The sequence below is a fragment of the Procambarus clarkii genome, chromosome 2 (assembly GCF_040958095.1).
Source record: "Procambarus clarkii isolate CNS0578487 chromosome 2, FALCON_Pclarkii_2.0, whole genome shotgun sequence".
Classification (NCBI taxonomy): domain Eukaryota; kingdom Metazoa; phylum Arthropoda; class Malacostraca; order Decapoda; family Cambaridae; genus Procambarus; species Procambarus clarkii.
Genome location: NC_091151.1, coordinates 16312606 through 16324949, shown reverse-complemented (window position 1 = coordinate 16324949; position 12344 = coordinate 16312606). Strand labels below are relative to the sequence as shown.

The 12344-nt window shown below is 49.9% G+C and overlaps 1 protein-coding gene across 1 annotated transcript in view; it reads right to left on the bottom strand.

Moving 5' to 3' along the window:
- LOC123753351 (uncharacterized) overlaps positions 1-12344 on the bottom strand; it is a gene marked incomplete in the record, with an annotated part of 352004 nt that overhangs the window by 148726 nt on the left and 190934 nt on the right. Inside the window, 1 exon segment of the mRNA XM_069326285.1 lies at positions 10007-10130. Coding sequence (XP_069182386.1) covers positions 10007-10130 — 124 coding nt within the window.

Sequence of the window (12344 nt, the reverse complement as noted above, 5' to 3'; positions counted from 1 at the left end):
GAAAAGTGCTCGAGGAAAAGGCGTTTTAGAACTGTAGGAGGGGTAAAAGCTTTAGTGATACGAGTCAAGGATGTACAAAACCGCGGAAGAGGGACCCTCCACGGGGGCAAAGAAGGAACAACACGAGGAGAAACATCAGAAATACGAACGGAAAGAGAATCCTGCAGGCGAGATAACCGGACAGAAAGAGGGAGGTGGTGAAGAGGAACAGGAACCGCAGGAGGGGTAAAAGTTAAAGCACGACAGAGACGAGAGGAAGGATGTTGCAAGGAACGCGCAAGATAGCGAAGACAGTAGCGATCACGGCGGTCCTGGAGAGACAGGAAGCCAGTGTCAACATACAAGCTAAGGACGGGAGTCGAACGAAAGGCACCAGAACTGAGGCGCAACCCAGTATGGTGCAAAGCATCAAGACGGCGAAGAGTAGAAGGAGAAGCAGACGAGTAAGCAGGGCAACCATAATCGAGCTTAGACAGGACGAGAGAGGAATGTAAAGCAAGGAGAGTGCGCCTATCTGCCCCCCAAGAAGTATGGGACAAGACCCGAAGGAGGGTAAGGGACTTAGAGCACTCAACACGGAGGTAAGAGATATGGGGAGACCAAGACAAACGAGTGTCAAGGAATAACCCCAAAAGCTTCGCGGAATTTTTGTATTCAAGGGGATGACCATAAAGTGACAAAGAGGGACGAAGAACAACCCGTTTCCGCGTAAAAGTCATGGCACAAGTCTTAGAAGTAGAGAACTTGAAGCCATGACCTGTGGCCCAAGACGACACGGCATCAATCGCAAGTTGAAGCCGGCGTTGAAGGAGAGACGAATCATCACCCTGACAACAAAGGGTAAGATCATCGACATAGAGAGCGGAGAAGACACCAGAAGGAAGAGAGGAAAGAAGACCATTGAGGGCAACCAGAAAAAGAGTAGTGCTCAGAACACTACCCTGGGGCACACCTTCGTATTGCTGAAAAGAGGGAGAGAGAGCGGTACCAAGGCGCACCCGAAAGGAACGACGAGAGAGGAAGCTGCGGAGAAAGAGAGGGAGATGACCACGAAGGCCAAAAGAATGAAGTTGAGATAGGATATGATAACGCCAAGTGGTGTCGTAAGCCTTTTCTAGGTCAAAAAGGACGGCAACAACGGAGGTCTTCGCAGCAAAAGCAGTACGTACATAGACCTCCAAGTTCACCAGGACATCTGTCGTGCTGCGGCACTTGCGGAAACCAAATTGAGAAGGGGAGAGGAGGTGATGGTGTTCCAGGAACCACATCAGACGAACGTTAACCATACGTTCAAAGAGTTTGCAGACACAACTTGTGAGAGCAATAGGGCGAAAGTCCTTAGGGGAAGTACCCAGAGACCCCGGTTTGCGAACAGGGAGGACAACGGCATCGAGCCAGTCCTCAGGGACTGACGACGACTCCCAGATCCGATTATACAGACTCAGTAAATACTGAGACGTGCTCGGAGGGAGATGGCGAAGCATCTCATAATGAATACCATCGGAGCCCGCCGCCGTAGAACCGCAGAGGGCCAGGGCAGAACGAAGTTCAGAGAGAGAGAAGGGATCATTATAGGGAAGCTGAAGATGAGTGCAGAAATCTAAAGGACGAGACTCAAGGACAGGTTTACGAAGAAGGAAAGATTGGGGAAGATGAAGACCAGAGCTAACAGAAGAAAAGTGGGAACCCAGTTCGGAAGCGACCTGCAACGGGTCCGCCACAAGAGTATCATGGAGGTGAAGGACCGGTGAAACATCGGGAACGAACTTACCCGCTATCTTGCGGATACGCTTCCAGATCTGGGCCAGAGGGGTTTCGGACGTAATTGTCGAGACATAAGATGCCCAACATTCACGTTTAGCCGTACGGATGGCCCTACGGGCCACCGCACTCGCTTTCCGAAAGAAAAGAAAAGAATCGGTCGTCTGCCTACGGCGGTGCTTCTTCCAGGCTGCACGCTTACAGCGGACAGCCCGAGCACAGTCCGCATTCCACCAGGGAACGCACTTCCGTGGACCCCGAGAGGAAGAGCGAGGAATAGAGCGGAGGGCAGCGTCGAAGACAGTGTCATGAAAAAGGAGGAGAGCGCGAGAGAGGGGCAGAAGGGAGAGGTCAGAGAGAGTAGCACTGAGGGAAAATAGGGTCCAGTCCGCCTTAGCAAACTGCCACCTAGGGAAAGAGAGGGAAGGGCGAAAAGAGAAAAAGGAAACAAGGATGGGGAAATGATCACTTCCATGGAGGTCATCAAGAACCTGCCATGTGAAATCTAAGTAAAGAGAAGAAGAGCAGAGAGAAAGATCAAGACAAGAAAGGGTGCGAGTTCGAGAGTCCAAATGAGTGGGCTCACCAGAATTCAGAAGAGACAGGGAAGAAGAGAGGAGAAACGGCTCAAGGAGGCGACCCCGGGTATTCGTCAGAACGTCACCCCAAAGAGAATGACGACAATTGAAGTCACCCAGCAGGAGCACAGGCTCCGGCAAGGAGTCTAGGAGGTGTTTCAAATCAGGAAGAGAGAGCGGGACACTCGGGGGGAGATAAATGGAACAAACTGTGTACCATTTCCCCACAAAGATACGAGCAGCAGAACAATGGAGAGGCGAAGGAAAAAGTAAAGGAACAAAGGGAACATCAGCCCGAATCAAGAGAGCAGAAGAATTAGAAGCCCCAGCAATGGCTGGGGGGGGGGAGAGAAAGGAATAGCCACGAAAACGACCAGGACGAGCACCAAGCATCGGCTCCTGGAGACAGACACAAAGGGGCGAAAACCGCGAAACCAGAAGTTGGAGTTCGAGGAAATTGGCGTAATAACCTCGAACGTTCCATTGAAGAATGGACAACGACGAGAAGAGAAAGGACAAAAACAGAGAACAAGGAAGAAACAAAGGCGAAAGACCAACAGAGCACGTTAAAGAATATCAGGGTCGGGATCAGGGTCAGCAAAGTCAGGGTTAGGGGGCATGGGTAAACTGAGCAAAGACGGAGGGAAGGAAACGGGAGAACAGATCAGAGGTGGGCGGGCAGGGTCCGGAGGAGGAGGAGGAGGAGGAGACAACGGAGAGGAGCAGTCAAGGACAGCAGCAGGAAGAGGGGGAGTAGAAAGAGAGGAGCGCACCCCAGCAAGAGCAGCAACCGAAAGGGAAGCAGGGGCCAAAGAAACCTCCATAGCAGGAACAGGGGGCGCAAGCACTGAAACGGGAGGGGAAGGAGCAACAGAGCCAGAAGGAGGAGCTGAGGAAGAAAGCGAAGCCTTCTTACCCGCCGGGGAAGAGGAAGGAGAGGAGCCAGGCTTACGCTTCTGACTTAAAGAGACCGGTGTCCCAGCAACTACGTACCGGGCAACGGATTCCAGTGTCTCAACAGGAGAAGCCGAACGAGAGCACACACGACGGCCGTTAGGAGAGCGATGGACATCCGCCCGCACCGACAGGCGGCGGGGAGAGCCGATAGATGGAGGAAGAGGATGGGAAGGAGGATCGGAGGGGGACGAGGAAGGAGACACAGAAGACACGACAGACCGGGTAGAAGGAAGGGGAACCCCAGACAGAGGACCAGGAGGAGGATCCTTCGGGAGAGAACCCAAAGGGACAGAGGAGGGGGCAGTGGGCGCATCAGGGTCCAAGGCCTGGAAACGGTTGTGAGTCTGAGGAAGGCGGGAAGGACGAGGAGAGGAAGAGCGCAACACGCGAGCATAAGAGATATTAGCATAAGGCGGGAGCCGGCGAACCTGGCGCCTCGCCTCAGGAAAAGATAAACGCTCCCGGTGCTTCAAGTTGAGGACGGCTGCCTCAAGCTTGTAATGGACACACGCACGGGAGAAGGTAGGATGGGCCTCACCGCAGTTGAGGCAACGAGCCTGGGGAGAAGCGCACTCCGACTTAGAGTGACCTTCGCCACCACACAAAGGACAGAGAGAGACAGTCCCGGAGCAGCGGAGGGCACCATGCCCAAACCTCCAGCACTTGTTGCAGAGCCGAGGAGAAGGAATGTACTCCTGGACAGAGCACCTGGCACCAGCAAGAATGACAGAGGGTGGAAGGGTCCTACCATCAAAGGTAATCTTCACAACCCGGAGGGGTTGACGGCGACTACCACGAGGGGGACGAGTAAACGTGTCCACCTGGAGAATAGAATGGCCCTGGGCAGCGAGGATATGTCGAATATCGTCGTGGCAGTCGCGTAGGTCCCGAACACCGGTCGCAACATGGGGCGGGAGCAAAATAGTGCCAACACTGGCATTCAACTGAACGTTCTTCGAGACCCGAACGGGGGTCTCGCCAAGGCAGGATAAGGCAGCCAAGCGGGAAGCAGCATCCTGAGAAGGAGCAGCAACGACACGTGTACCGAGACGAGTGGGGTTGAAAGTAATGGAGGCATCCACGGAATCAATGAGATGTCGATGGAGGGAGAAATCGTCAGGAGGCGCAGAATCAAGAGGGAGGAGATCAAAATATTTGGCCCACGAAGCGGGACCAAACAAGGCTTGATAGGTAGCAGAACTGGAAGGAATCGAGCGAGGGCGGCCGTGACGAAGACGGCGGTGAGAACCCCCAGAGAGAGAGGGGTTAAAAGGCGCAGTAGTTACAACTAGAGAAGGAGCCACGCCAGGGGACGAGGTAGTCACCACTGGGGGCTTGGGGCTCGACCCAACCACAGAGGAGGGAGGGGAGCCAGAGGAAGGAGTCAGAGAGGCCAAAGGAGGAGCAAGGTCGGGGCCCAATGCAGCGGAGGCTACAGAGCCCGGTCTTCCAATACGGACCGACTCGGGGGCTTGGTCGCCCACCCCACGAGCCTGAGAAGGTAAACCAGAAGAAGCCGAAGCAGGGGTAATCATCTTGACGAAAGAAAGAATTCACTCACGAATGTGCCCCCACACCCACCATGGAGCCACAATTAGAGGCAGGACACCCAACAAGAAGCTATCGCCGATCTTGTCGGGGCCTCCTAGGGGTGCGTCGCGAGTATACGCCCCACAAACGCCACCTTAAGAAACCGACAGTCCGTCGAGATCGGGTTCAGTGACGAAGTGGGGATTGACAATAAAAGGTTCCCCTTGCTCTCGACGTCGGGTACTGCAGTTCTACGGGTGCATGAGTATGCCTCCTCAAGCACCCGGGCGTCAAAATAGAAGAAGTCCAAGGGAAGAACCAGAACGAGCAAAAGGTCGGTAGGAAACGGCAAGCAGATAGGAGAAGAGGGGGGAGAAAAACGAAACAGAAGGAAAAGGAAAAGATGCCCAGCAGAATTGGAGAGGACGGCAGCAGGAGCACAAGGCTAGAAAAGGACAGAGGACCGTCCCAAGGAGCATCACACTCCGGCAGCCGCCCACTAAGCCCCCACACGGCGACAACGAGCTGAGCGGGGAGGGGGTGAGATTAATGAAGATGAGTCCACGTGTACTGGGACTCGCCTTAACACTTGCACTATCATCTTAACCATATCCCAGCAACTGATTGACTTTATTTCTGTCCAATTCTTGCATAAATTTATGAAATGCATTTCTTATCCTACAGATATATTTAATAATTATCCTACAAATTTAATGTTATTTATAACTGTGAGAGTATGATCACTCAAGATTCTCCCACAGCTGACTTGAATGGCTCATTGCAGTGCACAGTGCACCGATCTCGTGCACAGGGCACTATCTCTGTTAACCCTGGATAGTAAACTGTCATGTTGGATGTCCCTAGGATGCCCACTTAACCAGGAACACTTTTATAATACGGAGGCCGCCGTATGTCCAGGCAGGAAGTAGATACATGGAAGCTGCAGTGGCTGAGAAAAAGTTAAACGCTCCTTTGTTTACATATACTGTCACACAAACCCATCTGTTCCCCTCACTTTCCCCTCCTTCTCCCCCCACATCTTAAGAACCTGATCTCCTCCCTTTCAGCTACGGCTCCCCCTCCCTCCACAACATAACCTACCTACTCCTATACCCATCTTAAGACTCTGCTCTCCTTCCCTCAACATACTCCAATCTATCTATACTCAGGATTAACTATAGGCCACATACTCAAACATATTCATCTTCTCCTCTTCCCCTCCTCCTCCTCCTCCTCCTCCTTCTCCCTATATGACCGCATACCAACCACATACCACATACCACAACCACTCCAAACATAACCCTCGGTCAAAGGCTCGCGCACCCATACACCACGCGACGACACACGCCAAAACACTTGGGGAATCCCCCCCAGACCCCATTGTGACTATGCCCCTGTGCTCACCTGAGCAGGGGGGCTTAATGAGCTCACCTGCTCAGGTGCTGCGCACGGTCGTAGGCGTACTTTACACTACTGAGCAACTGAGAAACCCATGGTTTAATCAAAGATGTAGGCTAGCTAAGCAGCAAAGTAAAAGGGCATGGAGAAACTATAGGAATAACAGGACCCTGGAGAGCAGAGAAAGATACCAGAATGCCGGGAATGAATATGTCAGGATGAGAAGAGAGGCAGAAAGACAATACGAAAATGACATCGCAAGCAAGGCAAAGACTCAGCCTAAATTGTTGCATAGCCACATTAGGAGAAAAACAACAGTAAAGGAACAGGTTATGAGATTAAGGATAGGGGCGGAAGGATTCACTACAAATGACAAGGAAGTGTGTGAGGAATTGAATAAGAAATTCCAGGAGGTCTTCACCTTAGAGCAAGGAGAAATTCCAGAGGTAAGTGAGGGAATAGCTAACCAGAAACCACTGGAAGAGTTTGAGATTACCAGTGGGGAAGTAAGGAAGTGTTTACTAGAGTTGGACGTGACGAAGGCTATAGGCCCAGATGGAATCTCCCCTTGGGTTCTAAAGGAAGGAGCAAGAGAACTGAGCCTACCACTCTCCATAGTGTATAACAAATCACTGGCAACAGGGAAACTGCCAGATATTTGGAAAGCAGCTAACGTAGTCCCGATATACAAGAAAGGGGATAGACAGGAGGCACTGAACTACAGGCCAGTGTCCCTAACCTGCATACAATGCAAGCTGATGGAGAAGATTGTGCGAAAAAAACTAGTGGAGCATCTGGAGCGAAGGAACTTTGTAACACAGCATCAACATGGGTTCAGGGATGGCAGGTCCTGCCTCACAGGGTTACTTGAATTCTACGACCAGGCAACAAAAATAAGGCAAGAAAGAGAAGGGTGGGCAGACTGCATATTTTTGGATTGTCAGAAAGCCTTTGATACAGTGCCACACAAGAGGCTAGTGCGAAAGTTGGAGATGCAGGCTGGAGTGAGAGGGAAGGTACTCCGGTGGATAGAGGAGTACCTAAGCAACAGGAGACAACGAGTCTGTGTGAGGGGTGAGGTCTCAGATTGGCGAGACGTTACAAGTGGAGTCCCGCAGGGGTCAGTCCTTGGACCTATACTGTTTCTGGTATATGTAAATGATCTCCCAGAGGGTATAGATTCGTTCCTCTCAATGTTTGCCGACGATGCAAAAATTATGAGGAGGATTGAAACAGAGGATGATAGTAGGAGGCTACAAGATGACCTGGATAGACTGAGTGAATGGTCCAACAAATGGCTGTTGAAGTTCAACCCGAGTAAATGCAAAGTAATGAAACTAGGCAGTGGAAACAGGAGGCCAGGCACAGGATACAGAATAGGAGATGAAGTACTTAATGAAACAGACAGAGAGAAAGATCTAGGAGTTGATATCACACCAAACCTGTCTCCTGAAGCCCACATAAAGAGAATAACGTCTGCGGCATATGCGAGGCTGGCTAACATCAGAACGGCGTTCAGGAACCTGTGTAAGGAATCATTCAGAATCTTGTACACCACATATGTAAGACCAATCCTGGAGTATGCGGCCCCAGCATGGAGCCCGTACCTTGTCAAGCACAAGACGAAGCTGGAAAAAGTCCAAAGGTATGCTACTAGACTAGTCCCAGAACTAAGAGGCATGAGTTATGAGGAAAGGCTGCGGGAAATGCACCTTACGACACTGGAAGACAGAAGAGTAAGGGGGGACATGATCACAACCTACAAAATCCTCAGGGGAATCGACCGGGTAAACAAGATAAACTATTCAACACTGGTGGGACGCGAACAAGGGGACACAGGTGGAAGCTGAGTACCCAAATGAGCCACAGAGACGTTAGAAAGAACTTTTTCGGTGTTAGAGTAGTTAGTAAATGGAATGCATTAGGAAGTGATGTGGTGGAGGCTGACTCCATACACAGTTTCAAATGTAGATATGATAGAGCCCAATAGGCTCAGGAATCTGTACACCAGTTGATTGACGGTTGAGAGGCGGGACCAAAGAGCCAGAGCTCAACCCCCGCAAGCACAATTAGGTGAGTACAATTAGGTGAGTACACACACACACTCACTCACACACACACACACACACACACACACACTCACACACACACACACACACACACACACACACACTCACACACTCACACACTCACACACACACACACACACACACACACACACTCACACACACACTCACACACACACTAGCTGTACCCGGCCATGCGTTGCTGTGGCTCAGCAACGCATGTGTGTTGCTGAGCCACAGCAACCTTCCCTGTCTCCCAGTCCTCCCCACCAACTCCCACTCCCCCGTTGCCTCGTCCTCTCTACCTCCCCCCCCCTACCCGTCCTCTCGTCCTCCCCTACCATCCCCATCTCCCCTGTCACTTTGTCCTCCCCAAAAATCTCCATTTCCCTGTCCCCTCCTCCCCACTATTCCCCACTCCACCGTCCCCTTGTCCTCCCCATAATTCTCCATTCCCCTCGTCCCCACCATCCCCTCGTCCTCCCCACCAACTCCCACTCCCCCGTTGCCTCGTCCTCCCCACCAACTCCCACTCCCCCGTTGCCTCGTCCTCCCCACCAACTTCCACTCCCCCGTTGCCTCGTCCTCCCCACCATTCCCCACTCCCTCGTCCGATGCCTTCCCAAATGATCTTATGTCCCTATCAGAGAAAATCGGGAACATCATATGATCTGATGTTCCCGTCACTGATATACAAGAAACACAGTTAAAAAACGAAATGGAAAACATTGGAATAATAAAAAATAAACTATACACACGAAATGAACGATATCGTTAACACCACAGCTCAATTCCAATGCAATGTCATACAAAACATTTAAATCAAAATGAAAATAAATCGAAATCTATGAAAATTCAATTTATCAATGTAATCGGAAACATTGAAATGGAATCGTAACATAATTAGTATAGCGTGTGTTGCTACTACGTGCAACAGATGGCACTGTTTTTAAAAAAATAGCATGTTTTTTACCAGTCATATGTGTCATCGATATAGTAGGTATATAAAAACACACGCGTATGCGATTGGAACTTTGTGTCAAAATTTCAAAGCAATCGGTGAGGAACTTTCGGAGATTACCACATGTGTTGCTCTTACGCCCAACAGATGGCCCAGTTACACAAAAAAACATGTTTTTTCATGTCACAGGTGAGGCTTGTACATAGTAGGTATATAAAAACACATGCCTATTTGAATGCAACGTTCTGTCAAAATTTCAAAGCAATCCCAAAAGCAGGAGGCTTCGAAGACTTCCTTCACATAAAAAAGACATGAAAAACAGTTAAAAAAAAACTCCCCGTCACATACGTGACAGCTATATAGTATGTATATAAAAACCTGCTCAGATGCTAATTGAACGTTGTGTGAAAATGTTAAAGCAATCGATGAAGAACTTTCGTATATTAGCAATTTTGAACAAACGAACATTTCCATTTTTATTTATATAGATAAACATCATCCAGATATAATTCTTCAATATAATTCATTAAATAATTAATTGCTACAACAATTATCATAAATTTATCATATTAGTTTATCTTATTGAATATAATATCTAGTTTGTAAATTACCCACCTGGTGGAGGGGTGGCCCACCTGGTGGAGGGGTGACCCACCTGGTGGAGGGGTGGCCCACCTGGTGGAGGGGTGGCCCACCTGGTGGAGGGGTGACCCACCTGGTGGAGGGGTGGCCCACCTGGTGGAGGGGTGACCCACCTGGTATCTGACCGTTGGGGTGCATGTACCACTCCCGGAGGAAGAGCAGCAGCTGATCCTTGGCCATGTGGGGGTCGACCAGCGCCAGGGCCACGGTGTGGAAGGCCAGGTCCCACGACGCGTACTGTGGGCCATGGCAGACCTTAGCTTGGCCACGCACACACACGCACACGCACACACACGCACACACGCGCACGCACGCACGCACACACACACGCACACACACACACGCACACACGCACATGAATATGTCAGGATGAGAAGAGAGGCAGAAAGACAATACGAAAATGACATCGCAAGCAAGGCAAAGACTCAGCCTAAATTGTTGCATAGCCACATTAGGAGAAAAACAACAGTAAAGGAACAGGTTATGAGATTAAGGATAGGGGCGGAAGGATTCACTACAAATGACAAGGAAGTGTGTGAGGAATTGAATAAGAAATTCCAGGAGGTCTTCACCTTAGAACAAGGAGAAATTCCAGAGGTAAGTGAGGGAATAGCTAACCAGGAACCACTGGAAGAGTTTGAGATTACCAGTGGGGAAGTAAGGAAGTGTTTACTAGAGTTGGACGTGACGAAGGCTATAGGCCCAGATGGAATCTCCCCTTGGGTTCTAAAGGAAGGAGCAAGAGAACTGAGCCTACCACTCTCCATAGTGTATAACAAATCACTGGCAACAGGGGAACTGCCAGATATTTGGAAAGCAGCTAACGTAGTCCCGATATACAAGAAAGGGGATAGACAGGAGGCACTGAACTACAGGCCAGTGTCCCTAACCTGCATACCATGCAAGCTGATGGAGAAGATTGTGCGAAAAAAACTAGTGGAGCATCTGGAGCGAAGGAACTTTGTAACACAGCATCAACATGGGTCTAGGGATGGCAGGTCCTGCCTCACAGGGTTACTTGAATTCTACGACCAGGCAACAAAAATAAGGCAAGAAAGAGAAGGGTGGGCAGACTGCATATTTTTGGATTGTCAGAAAGCCTTTGATACAGTGCCACACAAGAGGCTAGTGCGAAAGTTGGAGATGCAGGCTGGAGTGAGAGGGAAGGTACTCCGGTGGATAGAGGAATACCTAAGCAACAGGAGACAACGAGTCTGTGTGAGGGGTGAAGTCTCAGATTGGCGAGACGTCACAAGTGGAGTCCCGCAGGGGTCAGTCCTCGGACCTATACTGTTTCTGGTATATGTAAATGATCTCCCAGAGGGTATAGATTCGTTCCTCTCAATGTTTGCCGACGATGCAAAAATTATGAGGAGGATTGAAACAGAGGATGATAGTAGGAGGCTACAAGATGACCTGGATAGACTGAGTGAATGGTCCAACAAATGGCTGTTGAAGTTCAACCCGAGTAAATGCAAAGTAATGAAACTAGGCAGTGGAAACAGGAGGCCAGGCACAGGATACAGAATAGGAGATGAAGTACTTAATGAAACAGACAGAGAGAAAGATCTAGGAGTTGATATCACACCAAACCTGTCTCCTGAAGCCCACATAAAGAGAATAACGTCTGCGGCATATGCGAGGCTGGCTAACATCAGAACGGCGTTCAGGAACCTGTGTAAGGAATCATTCAGAATCTTGTACACCACATATGTAAGACCAATCCTGGAGTATGCGGCCCCAGCATGGAGCCCGTACCTTGTCAAGCACAAGACGAAGCTGGAAAAAGTCCAAAGGTATGCTACTAGACTAGTCCCAGAACTAAGAGGCATGAGTTATGAGGAAAGGCTGCGGGAAATGCACCTCACGACACTGGAAGACAGAAGAGTAAGGGGGGACATGATCACAACCTACAAAATCCTCAGGGGAATCAACCGGGTAAACAAGGACGAACTTTTCAACACTGGTGGGACGCGAACAAGGGGACACAGGTGGAAGCTGAGTACCCAAATGAGCCACAGAGACGTTAGAAAGAACTTTTTCAGTGTCAGAGTAGTTAGCAAATGGAATGCATTAGGAAGTGATGTGGTGGAGGCTGACTCCATTCACAGTTTCAAATGTAGATATGATAGAGCCCAATAGGCTCAGGAATCTGTACACCAGTTGATTGACGGTTGAGAGGCGGGACCAAAGAGCCAGAGCTCAACCCCCGCAAGCACAATTAGGTGAGTACACACACACACACACACACACACACACACACACACACACAAGTGTGGGTGACTACATAACAGGCACTATTGCAACTGGAGGACAAAAAATTATAGTAGTAGTCATATATAATCCACCACCAAATGACAGAAGACCCAGACAGGAATATGATAGAAACATGGCCACCATTAACATAATAGAGAGAGCTGCTTCTTTGGCTAGCAGGAATGGATCTGGACT